General features: G+C 46.8%; 1 protein-coding gene across 1 annotated transcript in view; it reads right to left on the reverse strand.

The window, feature by feature from the left end:
- Window positions 1–2,048: 2,048 nt before the first annotated feature.
- The window catches only part of LOC147738136 (uncharacterized), a 67,228-nt gene continuing 45,475 nt past the window's right edge, over window positions 2,049–23,801 (reverse strand). The window contains exons 3-5 of the mRNA XM_086925035.1: window positions 21,942–22,060; window positions 8,328–11,138; window positions 2,049–2,221 (exon numbers count right to left, since the gene is read on the reverse strand). Of these exons, the coding sequence (XP_086781161.1) occupies window positions 2,049–2,221; window positions 8,328–9,891 (1,737 nt within the window). The 5' untranslated portion in view covers window positions 9,892–11,138; window positions 21,942–22,060. The remainder of the gene's footprint in view (window positions 2,222–8,327; window positions 11,139–21,941; window positions 22,061–23,801) is intronic.

The following is a 23,801-nucleotide window of genomic DNA, read 5'->3' on the forward strand; positions in this document are numbered from 1 at the left end:
TATCTTGGCATCTACTTCGGTAGGGACCTCAAATCAACACTCAACTACAACGAGAAAATAATATTAGACAAACTAAAAGAGAAACTAGACTCATGGTCACCAAAGTTTGTCAGCTGGTGGGGCAGGGTAGAGACCATAAAAATGATGCTAACCCCTATAGTTAGCTATCTGCTTAGTATGCTTCCACTCATAACCAAGGAGGACTTCCATAAAAAGTTGGATATCATGACAAATATATTCCTATGGAGAGACAAGAAACCCCGGATAAGCCTACAGAAATTAAAGCTAAACAAACCCATAGGGGGACTCAACCTCACCAACTTCAAAACATTCCAGACAGCATGTCTAGCCAAACAAGGGAAATACTGGCTCTTTCCATAGCAGGAGTATTTTCCGGTATGGCTGGCGATAGAAAGAGCAATTCTAAAAGGTCTAGATCCACTAGCCCTACTCACAGCCAATAAACACCCCGAGGCCAACAACCCCATACTCAAAAACACCAAGAACGCTCTCCTCAAAGTCGACAAAAGAATGGAGAAGAGCATTAGGAACACAAGATGGGAATCTATTTGGGACAACACTAAAATAAAATATAAGGACAAGACACTTAGCAGTGACTCGTGGGTTGCATGGGGCATCTCCACCACCAACCAGCTAGAGACTCAATACCCCACTCACATTTGACTGCCTAAAACAAACACACAGCATGCCAGATATAGAATTCTACAGCTTCCTAGAAATAAGGGCAGCCATCACAAGAGCAAACCTAAACAAGGACCCCCACCTCAATCCTCCAATATATGGCGAACTTAAACAAAATCGGCCACCAGACATCGCACCTATACAAACAGTTGATCCCAAAGACAATAAGACTAAATGCCAAAACAATAGAGAACTGGGAAGCCCACCCAGGTAGACAGTTCAGTGAGAAGGAAAAGATGCGCCTCTGGACATCAGCAGCCAAAAACAAAGTCACCCCAATCCTAGCACAGACTAAATACTGGCTCCTCCACAGATCCTACTGGACGCCAGACCGCCTGGCGACCGTTGGGATCCGGAATAGCGATCTGTATTGGAACTGCCATAAGGAAAAGGGAGAATTGGCGCACCTTATCCTGTATTACCCTAAGGTCAAGACGTTCTGGCGGAAAGTACGGGAGTTCATACATAGCGTAACTGGGTACTCGCCACAACCAGACTTCCCGGGTGTAGTCACCGTCTTCATGGCCACAGAAATTGAGTCGAAAAACGATAGCCAACTGATCGACCTCCTGCTCACAGCGGCTGTTAAGACTATCCTTGCCAACTGGAAAGACACGGGTAAGGCGTCCTTCAAAAGCTGGTTCAACTGGGTCACTTTCCTTAGAGGGGCAGACAACATAACACAAAAACAATCACCAAAATGCAGCACAAAGGGCGAGATATGGCACTCCTTGGACAGGTTCCTAGGCTCGCACAAACCGCCTTAGGCAGCCCACACGGCTCAGTTTCCCACCACCTACCACCACCCACCGGAAACCCGTGAACGCTTCCTGCTAACTAAAGCGCGCCGTCACTACTGCCTTACTGTCCTCTTTTCTCTTTCTTTCTCTGCTCTCCCACTTTCGCTTTCCTCTCACGAGAGTGATACATAGGCCCCTCAAGGCTGCAAACGCCATGGATCGTAAATGACTACCCAACGTGTAAATGCCGAACCATATATAATGTATGCAATTGTAACCCCAACGGCGTTATAACCTGACCAGTCTTGCCTACCCAACGTGTTAACGCCTAACCAAATATAATGTACGCCAATTGTAACCCCAAAGGCATTATAACATGACCAGTATTGCCTTCTTTCTTTCTGTACTTACTATGCTAAAAACTTTCTCTAATAAAATCATTTGAAATAAAAAAAAAAGAAAGATGGCAGGAACTCAAATTGGATTGCTCTCTTAAGAACTCCACCAGGTATTGGGCACTTGTAAAGTGGAGGGGAAAGAGGTCTTTGCTTCACCTCTGCAAAATAACATTTCTCCTCAGACCTGGGTTGATCATTTCTCCAGTCTTTATCCAGTCACTCCTTTTAATGAGCCGGACACTGTGCTGGGGACTGTGTAAACAGACAACTCTATAGCTGTACCTGGCCCTTTCCTTGATCTGGACGACATCCTCAGCTCTGTATGTAATAACCAGAGGTAGAGCTTCAGGATTAGACAGCATTCCAGCTTATATCCTTCTGCTAAAAAAAGAGATATATTGTCTTGGTATAACCTTTTCTTAACTAATGCCATTATCAGTGGTGCCCCAGTACCGGACTCTTGGAAGGGAGAGGACATCCCGATATATAAAAAGAGGGATAGATTCCATCAAGCCAATTACAGGCTGATCAGCTTGATCAACTGTGCGAAGAAAATGTCTTCCCAATTGGTCTTGAGCAAGATTGAGGAATGGACTGCAGCTAAAGCCATTGTATCCCCCTTTCAGACAGGCTTCAGGAAGAAGATATGCACGATTCATCAGGTTTCCGCTTCCTTTCACTCTTTTGGAAGATCGTTGTGGTCGGCAGGGATACTTGTATGTTGCCTTCATCGACCTTTAATCTACTTTTGACCTGGTTCCGAGAAGCAGGCTATGGAAGGTTTGGGGGGATATGGGCCATCCCAAGAGGCTCTTTGTTGGACAGGCCACATGAAGGGCCCGGACACCGGCTCTCCAGGTGCTACCCACAGAAGCAACCCGCAAACCGTCCCCTACGGGACTCCTGCTCCCGGACATCTCTGTATTACTGGCCCGGGCCACCGTCAGCACCATTGCCCGGCCCGGCCGCCATCTTGGACACTGCACCACGAGGCCGCGTGGCCTCAGCCCGACCCCGACCCTGGGCCTGGCCAGGCCCGACATCCCGGCACCACCATCCACCCAGGAGGTGAACGGACCACTTGGCAGGTCAATGGGAGAAAGAAGTGTCGATGGCTCTCCCCCGCCAGGTGCCGATCGCCCCCGGCCTCCCCGGGCACTGGCTCCACCCCCCTGCTGGGTGTCTGGACTCCCTCATCCCGGACCTCCCGACCTCCAAGTGCGAGGGTCCGGACATCAAAGGGTGCCAGACCTATAACTGGGGCAGCTCCAGAGCAGGAAGGCAGTTGTATCCTGGAGTCGAGAGACACCGTGAAGAACTCATCCTTGACGGACTGCTGGCGCTGCCGCAGCCCTGCCTTGTGAACTGTCGTCCTGCCTGCTGGCGCTGCCGCGGCCTTCTGCAACCTTCATCCTCGTTGGACCTGCTGGCGCTGCCGCGGCCTTCTTGCAACCTTCGTCCTCGTTAGGACCTGCTGGCGCTGCCGCGGCTCGTTTCTACCTACGACCACCTCGGGACCTGCTGGCGCTGCCGCGGCCCGTCCTTCTCGAACGCCGAGCTCGAGGATTGTGAGCTACCCACCGATTCATCTCAATACCAGATTGGTAACAAAGACTGTCCCGCTACCCCCTTTCCCTTTCAGAGACTAGAATTGAGAGGATCCTCGTGTCCTGATCTCATTGTACCGTACCACCGTACTTCAAGAATTGCATATAAAGAACGTTAACCTTATCCTTGTGTGGTGTCCATCTGTGGGGGGGAAGTTACTTGTCTGTACGATCGCTGGAGACGGCCCTCACCGGAGGCCTCTCCCCTTGTCCTCGGCCGACCCTCCTGGTCCCTGTCTAACACTCTTGAGCCTATTGATCAGTCTACATGAGGGTAATTATGCCCAGCTTCGCTGGAGAACCCAAGGCCAGGTGACTGAACGATTAACTATCAATTAAGGTGTTCACAAGGGCTATGCACAGGCGCCCACCCAGTTTTCTTTCTATATTAATGTTGTTCATTATCTGCCCTCTTTCTCAATTGATGCACCATCCCTGGTAGGCACAAAACAAACAAGTTACTTACCTTCGGTAACGATATATCTGTAAGACCTATATTAGTTATAGATTCCTTAGCTTAGAATTACCCCCAGGCGTCAGACTAGATCCGAAGAAATTTTTACTTAGCAGTACCCCTACGTGTCGGTAGGTGGCATCAGTCGACTCCGCGTCTGTCATGGGTGTCGTGGTCGCCGGGATGACAAAGTGGTGTCTATTTAGACGCCGCTCCTTCTCACTAATGTCAGTTCTGATACGACGTTCCATGTCAGAAGCACAGAGCCATGCAAGACACTGACCCGTGGTGCACAAAACTAGGGCACTGTAAGGGAGTCCCTATCCCTAGAAGTCAGTGTGCAGAATGGGGAGGGTGGGTGGGGAGGTTGGGAATTTATACCCGATATATGTCTCTTACAGATACATTGTTACCGAAGGTAAGTAACTTTTCATCTGAAAGAGACTATTAGTTATCAATTCCTTACCTTAGAATAGATACCCCAGCAATACCAAACCAGGAGGAGGGTCTGCGAACTGAGTTCACACCAGGAAGTCCTGGAGAACAGAACAGCCGAAAAAGCCATCTCTCCGGAATTGGCTGTCCAGGCAGTAATGCTTAGTTGACGTGTGCAGGGATGTCCATGTGGCTGTGTGACAGATGTCAACCAGCGGAACTCCTCGTCCCAAAGCAGTAGTGGCTGCCGTCACCCTGGTAGAGTGGGTGCGCAGTCCTACTGGAGGTTCCTTTTTAGCCAAAGAATAACAGATCTTAATGTATAGGAAGACCCATCGAGAGATGGTACCTTTGTGCATTGCCCGACCTTTCTTGGTGCTCACATTATCCGCAAAGAGTTGATCGTCCACCCGGAAATCTTTAGTGCGGTCAAGGTAGAAAGACAGCACACGTTTTGGGTCCAGACAGCGGAATCTACCCTCCTCTTTGGAAGGGTGCAGAGGCAGGAAGAAGGTGGGCAATGTGATACTCTGAGCTATGTGGAAAGAGGTAATCACTTTGGATAGAAAAGAGGGCTTAGTACGGAGGACTACTTTGTTCGGATGGACAGCATGAAAGGGAGGTCTGGAAGATAAGCCTGAAGCTCACTCACCCTGCGAGCAGAGGTGATGGCAAACGAAAAAGTAGTCTTCAAAAGAGGCGAAGAGGATAATTATGTAGGGGCTCAAAGGAAGCACACATAAGATAAGTGAGGGCAAGATTCAAGTCCTACTGGGGCATTACGAAAGGAGAAGGAGGAAAGAGATGAGTAATGCACTTCAGAAATCTGTTAACAGTTGGATCGATGGCCATGCTTAAGAGCTCAGGGTACCAGACTCTTCGTGCCCAGTCAGGAGCCACAAGAATGACTTGAGACCGATCGCGTTTGATCTTCTTCATCAATTTTGGCAGCAGTGGTACAGGCAGAAAGGCGTACAGGAGGCCGCAACTCCACTCGTGACGAAAAGCGTTGCCGAGCGAGAGCCGCCTTGAAAACTCCAACACCAGAACTGCAGACATTGCGTATTCTCTTTGGTGGCGAATAGATCTAACCAAGGCTCTTTCCACTGCTAAAAGAGACCTTGCACCACCTTCGAGTGAAGTCGCCATTCGTGATCCATCATGCACCAGCGGCAGAGTTTGTCCGCCTTGGCGTTCAGGGAACCTGCTAGGTGTTGAACCACCAGAGGTATGCCCTGATGTTCCAGCCATGTCCAAGGAGAAGAGCCTCTTGACATAGGGTCCATGACCCAACCCTGCCCTGTTTGTTGCAGTACCACATGGAGGTGGTGTTGTCCGTGAACACTTGCACCACTCTTCCTTTGACAAAAAGAAGGAACGCCTTCAGTGCAAGATGAATTGCCCGGAGCTCCAGAAGGTTGATGTGGTGGCTGGACTCCGCTAGAGACCTGAGACCTTTGATCTCCGCCATTCCCATATGGCTGCCCCATCGCAGAAGTGACCCATCCGTCACTACTGTGAACTCAGGTTGGGGAAGGGAGAGGGATCTGCTGCTGACCCAATCGTGGTTCGTGAACCACCACTGCAACTGACTTGCAGTCCCCTCCGAAATCCGAACGTACTCTGTAAGATTACCCTGGTGCTGCGCCCATTGGAACTTCAGGTCCCACTGCAGAGCACATATATGCCATCTGGCATGATGCACCAGCAGGATGCAGGAGGCCATGAGGCCCAGCAGCCTCAGGGTCATTCTCACCGAACACCAGGATGGAGGCTGAAACATCGGTATCATAGCCCAAATATCCTCGACTTGCTGCTAGGGAGGATAGACCCGAAACTGTGCTGTGTCCAGAACCTCTTCGATGAAAAGGAGCTTATGGGAGGGAATCAGGTGCGACTTCAGCACGTTAACTGTGAACCCCAGCAAATGCAGGAAGTCCGTCTTAGTCTGGAGGTGGGAGACGACAGCCTGGGCGAGCTCGTCTTCAACAGCCAGTCGTCGAGATAGGGGAAGACTGGAACCCTTGATCTGCACAGATGAGCTGCGACCACCGCCATCACTTTCGTGAACACCCGGGGAGCTGGTAAGGCCAAAGGGGAGCGTTGTAAACTGAAAATACGTGTGGCCTACCGTGAACCGTAGGTAATGCCGGCGGGCAGGCAAGACGGGGATGTGAAAGTAAGTGTCCTTCAAGTCCAACGCTACCATCAAATCTCCAGGGTCGAAGGCAGACAAGACCTGAGCCAAGGTTAACATCTTGAACTTCTCCTTTCGGAGGAAGTGGTTGATGTCCCTGAGGACTAAGATAGGATGCAGGCTTTTGTCCTTCTTGGGTACCAAGAAGTAGTGGGAGTAGCAACCCCGACCTACTTCTGGCACAGAGACGCGTTTGATAGCTCCCTTGGCAAAATATCCATAACTTCCTGGAAGAGAAGGGCCGAATGATCCTCCGACATGGGATGAAATTACCACAGACGGCATGATAATTACGCACTCCACTGCTCGCGGAACTCCGCGTTGACCGCCAGAGTTTTTTGTCACTTTGCGGAGTTCCTCACTGAAGAACACCACGTAGGCTTAATCTTTTCATGAAAAAATAGATGTCAGTCATATGTTAAGAAACAAGGGTGAGTAGAAACGTTTTGGGTGGAGTAAAATTTAAGACATTATTATTGTGATTTTTTTGGCAATTAGTTGATTTTTGCAAGCACTAACACTTCTCTGTGTAAAGTAAAGACCTTTAGAGTTTTGTAACTTTCAGATACTCAAATTGTGGATTCTGTTGCAATTAAAAATATATCCAGGCCTGAAATTTCTTTGGAGGCTGCATGCGGGCAGCCTACGTTATCCTGCAAGAGTTATTTGATGAATCTTATTGCAACTACAATATGTGCTCTCTCATGCAAAGTCAGGTTGTTAGAAGCTTTTCTGCAACTCAAGATATGCCTTACTTTTCACCTGGTGTGGGTGCATTTCTCATGTTTAGTGAGATCTCCTTTCTGAGTATAACGTTTCTGGCTTTCCCCTCCTGTATAAGGCTTTAGTCCAGTGTGAATTCTCTCATGTGAAATGACATTGTATTCAAGACTAAACCTGATCTGACATTCAGAACACACATAAGGCTTTTTTCCCCCGTGTGAGTTCGCTCATGTCAAGTGAGAAATAATTTGTACCAAAACTTTGCTTGCATTTCCAGCACTCATAAGGTTTTTTCCCCAGAGTGGGATCTCTCATGAAGCATAACACTGTCTTTCAGATTCAACCTTTTATGGCATAAGGATTTTGTCTAGTGTGGAGGTTCTCATGGTGAAATAGCGTTTTTCTCTGCAGCTTTTCTGGCATTCAGAGCACTCAAAGTTTTTCATCAGTATGGAGTCGCTTATAGTTAGTGAGGCTGTGCCTATCAAATAGGAATTTCTGGCATTCACAGAAATTGGTAATGTTTTCCCCTCTGTGCGTCTGCTCATGTAGGGTGAGATTGAGTTTAAAATGTATGCTTTTCTGGCATTTGGAGAACTGAATTATTTTGATGGTGTGTTTTCTTATGGCGCTTGTAACCATCTCTACCTCTGAATCTTCTCTGACATTTAGAGCACTGATAATTTTATTTACCAGTGTGGATTCTTACATGTTCAGTGAGATGAGATTTTTGGCTAAAACATTTTTGGCATTCAGAGCACTGATAAGGTTTTTCCCCAGTGTGGATTCTTATATGGTAAGTGAGACTGCTTTTTTCACTGAAACATTTCTGGCATTCAGAGCACTGATAAGGTTTTTCCCCAGTGTGGGTTCTAATATGATGAGTGAGACTGTTTTTTCCAATGAAACATTTGTGGCATTCAGAGCACTGATAAGGTTTTTCCCCAGTGTGGGTTCTTATATGCTGAGCGAGACTTCTTTTTTGAATGAAACATATCTGGCATTCCGAGCACTGATAAGGTTTTTCCCCAGTGTGGGTTCTTATATGATGAATGAGACTGTTTTTTGTACTGAAACCTTTGAGGCATTCAGAGCACTGATAAGGTTTTTCCCCAGTGTGGGTTCTAATATGCTGAGTGAGACTGCTTTTTTCACTGAAACATTTGTCGCATTCAGTGCACTGATAACGTTTTACCCAAGTGTGGGTCCTTGTATGTTTAGTGAGTCTCATTTGGTCACTGAAACATCTCTGGCATTCAGAGCACTGATAAGGTTTTTCCCCAGTGTGGAATCTCACATGTGCAGTTAGAAGTGATTTAAGTTTGAAATCTTTTGGACATTCAGAGCACTGATAAGGTTTTTCCCCAGTGTGGTTTATTATATGCAGCGTGAGATGTCTTTTTTCACTGTAACATTTCTGGCATTCAGAGCACTTATAAGGTTTTTCCCCAGTGTGGGTTTTTACATGCTGCGTGAGATGGATTTTTTCACTGAAACATTTTTGGCATTCAGAGCACTGATAAGGTTTTTCCCCAGTGTGGGTTTTTATATGCAGCGTGAGATGTCTTTTTTCACTGAAACATTTCTGGCACTCAGAGCAATGATAAGGTTTTTCCCCAGTATGGGTTCTTGTATGGCGAGTGAGGCAGCTTTTTTGACTGAAACATTTGTGGCATTCAGTGCACTGATAACGGTTTTCCCCAGTGTGTATTCTTATGTGCCGTGTGAGACTACTTTTTATAGTGAAACCTTTCTGGCATTCAGAGCACTGATAAGGTTGTTCCACAGAATGGGTTATTGCATGTCGAGAAAGACTTTGTTTGTTACAAAACCTTTCCTGGCATTCAGAGCACTGATAAGGTTTTTCCCCAGTGTGCAATCTCAAATGTGCAGTTAAAAGTGATTTACGGTTGAAATGTTTTGGGCATTCCGAGCACTGATAAGGGTTTTCCCCAGAGTGGATTCTTGTATGTTCAGTGAGTTTGCTTTTGCAACTGAAACATTTCTGGCATTCAGAGCACTGAAAAGGTTTATCCCCAGTGTGGGCTCTTCTATGCCGAGTGAGACTGTTTATGTCAGTGAAACATTTTTGGCAATCCGTGCACTGATAAGGTTGCCCACCAGTGTGGGTTCTTCTATGCTGAGTGAGACTGTTTTTTCGAATGAAACATTTCTGGCATTCAGAGCACTGGTAAGGTTTTTCACCAGAATGGGTTATTAGATGTCGAGAAAGACTTTGTTTGTTACAAAACCTTTCCTGGCATTCAGAGCACTGATAACGGTTTTCCCCAGAGTGGATTCTCATATGTTCAGTGAAATAAGATTTTTGTTTGAAACTTTTTTGGCATTCAGTGCACTGGTAAGGTTTTTCCACAGAGTGGGTTAATGCATGTCGATATAGACTCGGTTTGATACTAAACCTTTTCTGACATTCAGAGCACTGAAAAGGTTTTTCCCCAGTGTGGATTCTCATATGCTCAGTGAGATAAGATTTACGCCTGAAACTTTTTTGGCATACTTTGCACGGAGAGTGGTTTCCCCCAGTGTGGATTCTCATATGCTCAGTGAGATAAGATTTACGCCTGAAACTTTTTTGGCATACTGTGCACTGAGAGTGGTTTTCCCCTGTGTGCATTCTGTCAAATTCTGTGAGATAAGAATTATGACTATCTTTTTTGGCACAGGTAACTTTTTTCCCCAACTTCGGTTATTTTGCCTTGATTTTAGAGTCAGGCTTGTTTAGATAATGTTCAGCACTTATCTCTAAAACAAATTGTGTGTAATCTTTTGAATACTTGAATTGAGCAAAAAATTTCGGGAAGCAGCCCTGTAACACCTGTTGAAATCTTTCTAGCAGATAATAGTCTTTAGGTAATAGCCTCTCTGAAAGCAACTTAATTTGTGACTGATGTTTTTCTCAAATCTATTTGTATAGGTTCTTAGCAATGCAGTAATAAAGTTGTAGTCTGATATTTAATTATTAAACTGATCAGTACCTTTTTGCACTGATGTAATGGCAGTCACTGAGGGCATTAGAATGTGCAGAGTTATATTGTGGATCATTAGTCGCAGAACATCAGTTTCTTCTACCTTTTCTATGTTTGGTGTAAGGTTAAGGTTTGTAGTTCTGAAGACGATGATTTATTTACATTAGCTATTGCGCAACGGTGCTCCTTTAATCCATTTTTATATTTAACAATTTTACATATCACTCCTGCACACAGATAATGTTGAGGCAATTTACATAGAAGTTACAGAACAGTACACAATATAAAAGAAACACGCTGAGATGGTTATGAACACAATAAAGTTGTGAATTTTTAAGGTTTTCGCAAGAGTGAGCAGAGTGGGTCGAGGTGTTATATCCCGAGGCAGATAGTCTCAAACTTGCGTAACTGGTTAAAAACGGTTGTTGAACAAAGGTGATTTTCCAATCTTTTGGTTGTTAACGTGCCAGCTTCGGAGTCTTCTTTCAGCGTCTTTTCTTTGATGGTATCCAGAAGAAACCTTTAGTTGCAACTTTCTTTTATGCAGTGTGTGCTCCCTCTCTAGAATTACATGATGCTTTAATGAACGTTATTCTGTCATGCTCAGGCAATTTGTCTTTCTGATAATATTTCAGATGAGGATGCTGAAGTGGTCTTTCTACATTATTTCTGATGCTGTGTGCACAGATATGGCTTTGCTCTGGGTCAATGAAATGCAAAATTAGAGACTTCACTTACAGGTATAGTACTTTCCTCGCCACACTTAGATTTTTGTAAATTGTTTAAACGTAGAATGCTGGATGTCCTTCAGTTTTTAAAAATAATCCTTCTTATGGCACTGACATTCAGTTGCTTAGTGCTAAATCTTGCTTTCTTCGTCCGTAGTTTCAATCACCTATAGTATTAAAATTAAATAGTTAATACATGTACATTTCCAAAAATATAATTTACAAGCCAAATCAATGCAGAATTTTGAAAATGTTGAGCAGCTTTTCAGACAGAACAGAGTGTAGAATGGTAGCATGAGAGTGCTTGGATGTAGGAGTGAGGATTTGTAGAATTTTCAACATGTACCCTATAGAGTTGCAACATAGAATCCCAACGGCAGATATGAAAGTCATATGGACTGGCACCAAACAGATATTAAAAAAATATATGCTATTAATTAATTTGTAATGCAGATTTCTGGGAAGGGAATGACTCCTCCACCGACAACAGGCGTTTTCCCCTGCCCCGAGTTACCACCTACTTGTATCTCGTTTCCTAACTTTTGAGTTTTGGCCTCTGCCTCAAGCAAATCTATTGTGTGCTGCGAGGACTATGCCTAGACCTATCCCTCAACTATGGTCCAGAGTGTGAATCAGGGGCAATGAAATTAAGGCGTACTTTCATGTGTTCATTTTATTCCACCTGATTATCAGTTGTTAGGCTGTTCTGCACCTGGATTTACTGGGTGCATAAAACCAGGAAACAATTTTTTTCCAGACAGAAAAAATAGACTGAAAAAACGCATAATACTCTGGGTGCAGCAGAAGCAGCCAAGACTTATGCTGTTTTTTTAACTAACTGGGGGAAACACACAATTCTTCCCTCTGTTGGTGTTCATAGTCGTTGTCGGCCTGTGATTCGGCATTGAGTGCAGAGCGTATCGATTAGAGCCAAGGGGCCGAGCCGAGGAGGAGTTGACGAGCAAGCGGAGCGGAGCCAGGGACGACTGCCCGGGTTTGTTTTGTGACCGGTTCCCACCCTGAAGGTTTCTCCCGCTTCACCCGCGTCCCGTTATACGGGCGCTTTAAGTTCTATGAATCTGCTGTGTGGGCAGGAATGGCCGCTGCCGGCACCGCGGTGCTAAGGTGCTGCTGGTGCTGCTGGTGCGGCGGCTGCTGCAGGGCACCGAGGAGCAGAGAGGAGCCTTGGCCTGCCGCCTGATTTTAGTCAAAAATGGGTTTATAAATTTTTTTTTCCACAGGCAAAAATTACATCATCACTTGGTCCCACGCAGGGGATCAGAAAGCCTCAACAGAATTATAACAGGTGGACAAAGTGCATTGATCAATATAAACCAGCTCCTCCTCTTATTAGATAAGCCACTTGAAAGATACAGCTTCTAAGTGCCCCGGAGCTGAGACAGAGAGATAAAAGAGAAGATCATGCAACTTTGCTAAGCCAGCAGATAGGTCTAAAGAAAACTCAATGGCCTAATGTAACGGTAACTTCTCCAGGTTGCTCCATTGGAGTTCTGGACTTTTTGGTTCCGTCCAGAGGTGTCAGGGATAACACCCGAAGACCCCGGAGTTCTACCTGTCTCGGTGCACAAATAAACAGAAACACGGGCTTCTCGATGGTGGCGTCAAAGACCAAAGGTTTATTACTGCAGGGACACAGAAGTCACAGAAACCACACACGGGCAGATTCTAGTAGCCTGTTCGATTTGTACAAAAAGGGTTGCTCCTTATATACTGAATATTGGGCTTCGGGCAAATTCTTTACATGTTAGTACATTCCAAAACCTGTGTGTCCTAAACAATAAATATTTGGCGTTGCACAGGAATCGTCAACAATATCTGATGTCAAAACATTACGAACGAGGGGTTCCCACTGTTCCATCATAATCCCATGTCAACTTTTCTTTCAAGACCCGGACCGCCTCATCGTAAATTTCGTTACCTCCCCCTAATAAAGGCCCAGAAGGAAAGGAGCAGAGCCAGGTGCAGAAGATAGAAAAGCAGGATAAGAGATGTTTGTGGGTCGTAAATCGGCAAGGCTACCAGCTTCGGCCGCCTAATCATGATCAGGCCAACGAACAACGAGAACCAGTATAGCAGGACTGGCCTCGGGCAGAGGAGGCAGTTTCTGTCGAATCATGCAGCCATGGCGTGTTCTGTTCTAAGGTGCACGTGTCACTAGCAAGGTGAATCTCCGGCTAAAGCTTACGTGTCCTTAAGTGAAAGAGGTCACTGCGTGTCCATTGTCTACGTGAGGGCAAGAAACACAAAATGGCTTCCGTGATCTAAGATGGATGCCATGGGTAGATCAGAAATGTGTTCATAACAGGAGTGCTCTTGCTCGTAGCATAGCGAAAACACCAGGATATGCTAAATGGATCATTTGCGGTTCACTGATACCAAAATTATGTATTTACGACAATGTTGAAAACACGGGTTCAAATCGTCACGGAACCTCACCACCGAGGTGTTGTATGCGGAATAGACAAAAAGCTTGGACAAACTTATCCTAACATGGGATAAGTAATCATGAATCTAACAAGGAAAAAAGAAAAAAAAAACACCCCCCACCCCACCTGTGGTGGCGGCGTGTTCATACTAACGAGAGGTTGGTCTACACTGGAATTGTGATCGAAACTGGAAGAGATGGAGGGCTCTGATGTTGGAGGGACACACCGCAGATGGAAGGCCATGGGAGAGGGAGGAGACAAGGGGGCCCGTTTAAATTCGAAATTCTTATAATTATCCCTGAAAATATCAGCCATACGTTCTAGGCTAAGCAGTCTCCGAAGACGAGAGTGCCATAGGGAAATAGCTGGAGCCTCCCTTCTCTTCCAGGCGGCTGCCAGGGTGACCTTAGCTGCCCCACACGCACCACTCTTAAAGTATGGGACTCAATTTCGGGTGAACGACATTGGACTTCTTTTCCATCCCCATTCACTCCAATCCTTTTCAATCCAGCTTTCCCCCCAGCCCAACATGAGGGACCCTTTGATGCCTGGAGAAGGGGAGGCTGCTTAGCTCTAATACATTTATTTCACAATTTTGATCCCCTTACTTTTGATCAATGTCAAAGGGACTTTGAATTAAAGAACACAGAAAGATATCCGTATATCCAATTGATGTACTGGGCCCTCACACCTCAGATACGGGAGGCTGCTACTCGACCTCTCAAAACATTTGAGGCCTTTCTCACCAAGACTGCTAACATGAAAAGGGTGATCTTATTCATCTATATCTTCCCCATTAAAACAGTGCTTTCCCCATGCCCCCGGCATATGTCTATATGGGAAGAATGGACGCATCTATGGTCCGACATCGCACACTTCAATCATTCCTCAGAACTCAGGGAACTGCCGCCTGATTTTACGTATACACCAAGCATTGAGCAGAGCAGAGCAGTGGAGGGAAGTGCCTACATCTGCCGTCTGTAGTGGGACTGGCTCTGTATTCCGCTCTTACTCTCTGTTTGTAATCTCTTTTTGTAATCCCAAATTTGATCTAGTAAAGAAAAAAGGGAGCTGGAAAAATGAAGTTTCCTTTTGGTACGAGGCACTAAATGAGAAAGATCAAGTCACGGAACTTGAACTTAATAAATTATGGGGAGAAGTAGCAGCTTTACAACATGGTGAATTACAAGGTCTGTGGGGAGATTCTTTCAAATTGTTACATACGTTTATTAAATCCGCCCCCTTAAAACGAAATCACTTTTTTACATTATATAGAGCGTATTTTTCACCCAAGAAGTTGTCTAAGTTTACGAATTCTGAATATTGTTGTTTACGTTGTAAGCTCTCCAAGGCAGACGATATACATATGTTTGTTGAGTGCCCTAAACTATCTCTTTTTTGGTCCAAAATAGAAGAATTTATAACAGAAGTGTGGAATATATGGTTTAAAATCACTCCGATGACCATCTTTTTAGGTCTCGCCTGTCGATGCGCATGCGCATCGAGCAAGCGAGACTATAGGGGCTCATCGACTCTTTTCTAGCTTGCAAGGAATCGTGGCGATTCCTTGCAGTGCCCGTGACTTTTAAGGTCAATGCGCATGCGCATTAAGCTTATGCGCATGCGCATTGACCTTAAAAGTCACGGGCGCGTGCATGTCCGTCTTTGTTTACCCGCTCCTCCCCTCTCCGCCCCCGTTCCGCCCCCTCCCCTTCCCGCCGTGTCGCATTTCTCCTCCCCCCTCCCCTCTCTTCCCTCCGGCTTCTTTTTTTTTGTTTATTTTACTCGCACCTCTCCCCTCTCCGCCCCCGTTCCGCCCCCTCCCCTTCCCGCCGTGTCGCATTTCTCCTCCCCCCTCCCCTCTCTTCCCTCCGGCTTCTTTTTTTTTGTTTAGTTTACCCGCCGTGTGACACAGATCCAGCATATACCCTTTCTAAAATACTAACCAGCTACCCCGTTCACTTGTTGTCCTAGGATCGAAGTACATCTCTGGTCTTTTTGCATGTCCCCTACATACATGCACAGGCCGCATGCTAAATCCTGAACTCACCAGCTATCAGCCTCCTCACCACGTCTTCTCTACTATGCTCCTTACGCCAAGGGAGCATCTTCACTACATGATGTCCTTCACAAGCATCCACACGTTGCAGCAACACTTTTCAGCTCTCCGCCCCCGTTCCGCCCCCTCCCCTTCCCGCCGTGTCGCATTTCTCCTCCCCCCTCCCCTCTCTTCCCTCCGGCTTCTTTTTTTTTGTTTATTTTACTCGCACCTCTCCCCTCTCCGCCCCCGTTCCGCCCCCTCCCCTTCCCGCCGTACATTTAAATATCATTGGGAACACGATAAGCAAAGGCGGCTTAGAGGTAAAAGTGATATTAACATCAGTTACGTTGCTCTGGGACGTGAGTTTTAAAGGCGGCTTGGAAATAAAGGTTAATGCTCACTGTGCGTTCTCGCTGCAATTAAGGTGCGAGTGGAGTTAAACTAACTCATTTGTTTAAAATACATTAACACAGCGGAGCTCGCAGAGACACTTGCTTAGGAGAGGGTGCTCAAGGACATAGATGTTAAAGGCGGCTTAGAACTAGAGTTTAATGCTGACTCGCCATATATATAAAGGTAACCTGTTTCATTAGGTTACATTTAAATATCTTTGGGAACATGATGAGCAAAGGCGGCTTAAAGCTAAGAGTGGATATTAGCATAAATTAAGCTGCCGAAAGACGTGAGCGTTGAAGGCGGCTTGAAAATAAAAGTTAGTGCTCGCTGTGCGTATTCGCTGCAATTAAGATGCCGTGCGTGGTACTTGGGAAGGCTGCCCATCTATGCACTATCACTGGGTTATTGAAGCTGTTCCTTCTGCAACCGCAAGCACATGCTATCTCGATACACAGTTGTATTTGCGTGCTCACCCCCCCACGCCCTCTTCACTGCTTGAACCGTCCTCCCAACCCCTCTCTCATAGGGATGAGGGATAAAAAGCCTCAACACACACTTGCGCTGTTCTGTACAAAATATAATTATCCCAACAACCCCTCACCCTCAATCCCTCACCCTCAACCCCTCACCCACCCTCAACCCCTCACCCACCCTCAACCCCTCACCCTCAATCCCTCACCCACACTCACCCACACTCACCCACACTCACCCTCACTCACCTTCACCCTCACTCACCTTCAACCCCTCACCCTCACTCACCCCCAACCCCTCAACCCCTCACCCTCATTCACCCTCACCCTCAACCCCTCACCCTCACTCACCCTCAACGCCTCACCCTCAATCACCCTCAACCCCTCACCCTCACCCACCTTCACTCACCCTCACCCTCACTCACCCTCACTCACACTCACCCTCACCCACCCTCAACCCCTCATCCTCACTCACCCTCAACCCCTCACCCTCACTCACCCTCAACCCCTCACCCTCACTCACCCCCACTCACCCTCAACCCCTCACCCTCAACCCCTCACCCTCACTCACCCTCACTCACCCTCACCCACCCTCAACCCCTCACCCACCCTCAACCCCTCACCCTCAATCCCTCACCCACACTCACCCACACTCACCCACACTCACCCACACTCACCCTCACTCACCTTCACCCTCACTCACCTTCAACCCCTCACCCTCACTCACCCCCAACCCCTCAACCCCTCACCCTCATTCACCCTCACCCTCAACCCCTCACCCTCAACCCCTCACCCTCAACCCCTCACCCTCAACCCCTCACCCTCACCCACACTCACCCACACTCACCCACACTCACCCACACTCACCCACACACCCTCACTCACACTCACTCACCCACCCTCACCCACCCTCACTCACCCTCACCCTCATGCTAAAGATTTACAAAAAAAACCATTAACAATTCTAAAAGCACTAACTCTAATGCTGCGAGACCTATTGCATTTCTAATGCTTGTTTGGATTAGAGTTTGGGTCTCAGCTTAATGAGATAAGGACTAAATTTATATTTTATGCAATGATTATAGCTAGACGAGAAATATGTAAACTTTGGAAGTCTGAGATTTCTCCCACCTTAGCAGATTTTTTAAACTACATTATATATATCAGCGAAGCTGATATTGCATGTGATAACTCTAGCCTTGATAAAATTTGGGCGGCATTGGTGGCTTGGCGGAACCGATGAGATATATTCCTGTGATTTCACCTGGGTCCTGTGGGTGCTTGGTATCCTACCCAACCGAGGGACGTACAGACTATAGGGTATGGAGTGGACCTAGCTCACAGTGGAGGCTGGAGGGGGATCTTACCTCCTCTCCCATTCTGGACCGAATTTGGTAATTTGGTCCAGCTGGCCGGAACATCGTAATGGGGAGAGGAGGGGAAACCCTTTCTAGAATACCCACTTCTGTTATATGAGGAATACAAAAAAAAAAACAAAAAAAAAAAAACATTCGCCTCCCAGCCTTCCCCACCTCCCCCCAATCCTCACTCCCCATCCTCATCCGAACCATCGCTGTCCTTTTCAGAAGGTGGATCACAAATATCCCCCCTATAGGTATTCCAAGTACCCCAAATTTTAGACCACTTTCTGGGGCACCCTCTATTAAGAAACACAGCCCGTTCAGTTATCATTGTCTCGTCCATGTTTATGCTCCATGCTGAGAGGGAAGGCACCTCTACCCCGCCCCACTTCTGTGCTATGTTCCTTTTCGCGATCACTATTCCAAGCGTGACCCAAGTTTGCCCGTGGCGTGTAAGGTCATTGGGTTCCCATATGTTTAACAAGCATCTACGTGGGTCAGGTACCAATGACACCTCCTGTACCTGAGACATAGTACGCATCACTTGGGCCCAGTATGCTATTATTCTGGGGCATTCCCAGATCGTATGATAGAATGTTCCTTCCTCCCCGCACCCTCTGAGACAAAAGGGGTGGTCTATCCGGTGCATCTTGTGTAGGACTGTTCTGGTGTAGTATGAACGGTGCAAAATTTTTAATTGTACTAATCTAAGACGTGAGGGTTTTCCCGCCTCCCTCGGAGATGCAAACGCTTCCTGCCACTCGGATTCATCCATCTCCCCTACATCCTGTACCCACTTAGCTTTAAGCGGGCTAGTGGGGTCGGGTAAGTTGTTTATCAATTTCGATATGTGAATGATGTAGCCTTTTTATGCATAAAGACCGCTAATAGACTGTCCTCCATAGGTGACGCCCCTGGAACATCCGAGCCGGGAGGAATCACCGACATTAGGGCATGCCTAATTTGTATATATCTGTAGTGTTCAGAGGGCGCCATGTCGTACAACTGCTGGAGACGTTCAAACGACACCACTTCCCCATCCCGCCACAGGTCACCCACTATGGATATTCCTATATCGTCCCAGTGGATGAATCCCTTACTGTTTCGAAGCTTCCCCAGTTTTTTGTTGTCCCATAACGGAGTGAGTTGTGTCAGTAGCCCCCTCCACCCCAATTTTGTCTGTGCATCATGCCATAGTAGCAACGTATGCCTTAGGGGGCCAAACTTTGTTAATGCCAGGTTTCTATCATAGAGGGGAGAGAGTATGGTGTATTTGCCAAGTTGCGCCCGATCTGCCTTACACGCCGGGTCTGAGTGCGGGACATGTAGCCAGTGGTTTATTACCTTAAGCTGTGCTGCCCAGTAGTAGAGCTGTACATCAGGGAGTGCTATTCCACCGTCGTACCACCCCTTTACCAGCTTGGCCTGAGCTATGCGCGGATTAACTGGATTGAGCCTCTAAGTATATTTTCTTGCTTTCCTCCGTCCGGGTTTTCCTCCATACTTTCTCCAGTTTTCTACACCCCTGTTTTTCTTTTCTAAGCTGTTCCGAGTACCAGACCTCTTGTTTGGAAGTGGGTGTTGTTTGTGAAGTTTGAGGGGGGGCAGGTAGTTAATAGCCTCTGCTAGGGAGTTAATAAACTTAAACAATGCAGATTCCACATCGTCTGTTTCTAAAATCACCGGTTTCTTCCATACTGTCTGTAAATCCTCCACTGTTACTTGATGCCATTGGCGACGCCATATGGCCGGAAGAGGTGGTCTATTGGGGGGGGGGGGGAGGGCTTTGGGGAGTGGGAGGGGGGGGTGGTCTATTCTTGTCCAATAGGAAGAACTCAACTAAGAAGTGATCTGACCAATTCACGCGCCTATGAGGACAACATTGGATTTTGGAGCAGTTAGCAAAAACCAGATCCAAAGTGTGGCACCCTGTGTGTGTGGGCCCACTATTTTGCATGTGGAGTCATAGTGTGGATAAGTCTGAGAGCAAGGAGAAGGTGTCCGGATGCGTAGGGATATCTGCGTGAATATTCTTCCTTTGTCCTAAGATAAGGGGCCAGCATTTCCATAAGGGACAATGTAAAACTCTTTGTTGATCCAAGAGGACGATAAACTAAAGCTCCTTTCCAGTGAGTCTTAGTAATGGAGCTGACCTTAAATATCATTATTTCCATCAGAGTGCTGCTACGTTGTTCAAGTATGGAAATTTTTAAGCCCTCTTTATATACGACCGCTATGCCCCCTCCTATTTTGTCTGGGCGGTCTAGATGTAAAATCTTATATCCTACGGGGACCCCCAGCATTATGGTTGGAACTGTATGTGGTTTAAGCCATGTTTCCGTTAGGAAGCAGATGTCCGGGGTAGCCGAGTAGACCAGATCCCATAATTCTCAGTAATGTTTTGGCAGGGAGCGGATGTTCAAGAGAAAGATCTTTAGGCCACTAGGAGAAAGGTTCTCTCCAACAGTGTTACTGCCCGTATGTGTGCGGTGATAAGATGCTTGGAAATGACAATTCAGGCAGGAAAAGGGGCCTTCTGGGCATGGCCATGAGTCCCGGGCACATCCTATCATCGGGGTTGGTCGCAGATCTTTTAGTACTTGGGCAGTATAGGTGAGACCATTTACCCTAGTAGGTGGTAGATCCATCTAAGTAGAGCCTCTAGCCCCGAGCCGCGTCCAGTCGCGGACGGGCGCAGACGGGCCGCTCTTTGTCTGCTCTTCGGCGTGTCTTCGGCTGCGCGCGATCACTGCGCACCCGGAAATGGGCGAGGACTAAATAGCCCTTGGAGTCAAACCACTAGAGCGCTAACCGCACCAGTGATTACCGGAAGTGCCTTGCTCTCACCTCACCCGCCCTCCACACAACGGTACTAGTTACCTCGTCGGAACGGGGCGGTCAGGAATGAAAGTTGAGCCGAGGCTTCCCCGCTGCCCTTCAGAAATGATTCCACTCCTATTGATTCAGGTATGGGAAAATCGGCACAATGGCACTGTACAAGTGCGGATTCTGGCGTGGAAATCAGCACAAGATAGAATGAGTGGCATAAAATCAGCAAAACATAAATAAAATGAAAATTAAAATGATTTTAGTCAGCACAGCGTAGAGCCCAATTAGGCAACCTTAGCAAGAGCAAGCGGGTCGGGGACACTGCCACCGCCGCCTTACCGCAGCTCGCCGAAGATGGTACTCCGCCTAAATAGCCCTTGAAGTCAAACCACTAGAGCGCTAACCGCACCAGTGGTTACCGGAAGTACCTGGCTCTCACCTGACCCGCCCTCCGCACAACGGTACTAGTTACCTCGTCGGAACGGGGCGGTCAGGAATGAAAGTTGAGCCGAGGCTTCCCCGCTGCCCTTCAGATATGATTCCCCTCCTACTGGACACCATAGAAAGCATGTGCTTTTCAAACCAGTTGCCCTCTGATGCGGCGTTCTCGCTACTGGATAAGTCACTTTGTCCTGAATTTTAGGAGGGTTACCGTATCTAGTGCACTCTGTTAGACAGTGCTCACCTGTGGTAATAAGAAGTTAATAGGCACCTTATCACCTATGCACGGTGCAGGGCTGTGAGTTACAGAGCTTGTCACGCTGTGGAGAAGATTAGGTCACATTTACCCATTTTCCCATATTTGGTCCTGATGAAATGGCAACAGATTGCTCCATGACCTTAAGTATAGACTCCAGCTTACCAGCAGGTCCATAGGTGATTGAAACTTTCACACAGTGATAGGGGCCATTAGTTCCTCAATTTTGCTGCCACTGTTTTTAATCTCAACATGGACCAGGATGATCACATTAACTATATTGCGGCAACGGGTCGATAGTTGATCTTAGATTCAGACTTTCACTAATTTCACATCTTATGACACAACATCCTCTGTCGTACTATGCTCATCCGGCGTACTTCTTAAAAGATCGCCGACAAAATGCCCTCTTGTGGTGCCCGCCAGGCATTGTGGCGCCGGCCTGGTGAGGTGTATAGCCCAATGATGAAGCATGTCACCATCAGGTCAGTGAAAGCAACTTGTCTTAAAAGAACATGCTTCCTAGGGTGTCTGCGTTCAGTTATAGATAATGTCTCTGAGACGAACCTCTGGAACAGTATACTGTGATTTGATTGCGTTTTATTTTAACAAATGTACATAGCAGATGTTGGCCCTTGCTTGTTTCACAAAGTGATCGGATACCTGCCTCGGAGCGCACTTCTTACAGACGAGTATGAGGTTATCATTTTGCTGCTACAAGGTCCTTACCTGTGTGAGTTATCAGGGTATATGGAGGGGGAAGACCAAATCCAGCCACACATGGAGCTCAATGACAAATACTGAAGAATTAACAGAGCTTCCAAGCTGTTGACCATTACTTAATAGACCTTGAAAATAAAAGACACGTTTTTAGTATCCTGGTGACCATAAAAAACAGTTTATAAATTCAATATTGTGTCAAATACTTAAAAAATGGAACTGGATGTGCTGAATCAGATGTTGCCCCAGGTCATGCGTGACACCTTCCACCACCATTGCTTATGGGACTTTTGTTTTTCTCATTAAAAGGATGGTATTTAAAGTCTCAGTGTTCTAAGCGATGTTGGTCAAAATCAGAGGCCAGAGTGAGGGTGAAGCATGACACTGCTCTGCTTGGATGACGGACAGTTCCCCAGCCCTTCCATTCTTTGACAGACAGAGGTTCATCAGCCATTCATATTTTTTTGCAATGACAAAGAACCCTTTATCGCAGCTTGTGTCACTGAAGAGATGAAACCCCTGGGCGTGTTTAATCAACTACTGACAAACATGAACAATCAAGAACATTAGTTTCTGGAAAATTATCAAGCACCCAATCAAAATCAGTTGCCCGTCACACCCAGGAATTCTTGTGGCTTTGGAGAGGATGAATTGCACGTGGTATAAGAGGAACACTACATCGACTCAAAGCTCACTTTCAGGGATGTACTGAAATGCCAGCCTCATGGCACACTTAGCCAGCTCTTCACCTCCTCCTCCAACTGTTGACCAGCTATCAGGGCAAATTAGCCTGCAGCAAAGCATAACTGGCTTGGTTCCACACCGGACCAGGCAAGGTGGGCAACTCCATACTCCTCCAAGTCAGCAAACAATCTGGTCGAACTACTCCTAACCCTACATGAATGTTCCCCATCACAACTATTTTAATGGTACTAAGTTATGTTTCTGCCAAATGTAGGAGTCAAAAAATGAAAGGCTTTACACAAAGTGCTGAAAGAGAAATCATGAAGTTTTTCAATATTTATGAGTCTGCCACAGTACACAGGCGCATTATTTCTCTACAGCATCAAATCATGTATGTGCCCTGTAGAAAGCAGGTTTGAATGAAACATGGAAGGCATTGCAGCCAAAGATCTGTGGCACAAAATCATAGCAGAGTACAAGATAACTTTTGTTATTATTTGTATTTGTATTTGTATTTGTATGTGGATTTATTAAGCGCGATTGATGCCCGGGGGCGTCCAAGCGCTGAGGGACCGACAGATGTATAGGCAGAGGCGGGGGTAGTTACCAGAATTATTGTGGGGAGTTGAAAAGGAGAGTCTTGAGCTGTTTCCGGAATGAAGTAAGATTGGGATTGGCTCTCCGCTGTAGGGGAAGGGCGTTCCATAGCTTGGAAGCGTTATGGGTGATGGTCCTACCGCCTGCTCTGGCTCTTTTTATTCTGGGTTCGGTGGCCAAAAAAGTCTGGTTTGACCGTAGGTTTCTGCTTGGATGATAGTGAGAGATTAGGTCGCGGTTGATGATTGGGCCTTTGTCCCAGAAAGCCAAGTGGGCAATACACACGGCTTTGAAGTGGATTCTTTGGCGGACTGGCAGCCAGTGTAGACTGGTCAGACTAGCTCTGACGGATTGTCGGTGTGGGAGCTGGAGCAGTGTCCGAGCTGCACAGTTCTGCACTGTTTGAAGTCTCCGCAATGTGTAGTCTGGTGCAGCGAGGTATAGGACGTTATTGAAGTCCAGGCGGGACTGGATCAGACCCTGGATGGCCACTTGTTTTGCCTCCATAGGTAAAAGATGAAGAATTTTTTTGAGCATTTTAAGAAGGCCAAAACAGGTGGCGGACAGTTTGGTGGCTTGTGTGTCGAA

Source organism: Lissotriton vulgaris, chromosome 1_1 (assembly GCF_964263255.1).
Source record: "Lissotriton vulgaris chromosome 1_1, aLisVul1.2, whole genome shotgun sequence".
NCBI lineage: Eukaryota > Metazoa > Chordata > Amphibia > Caudata > Salamandridae > Lissotriton > Lissotriton vulgaris.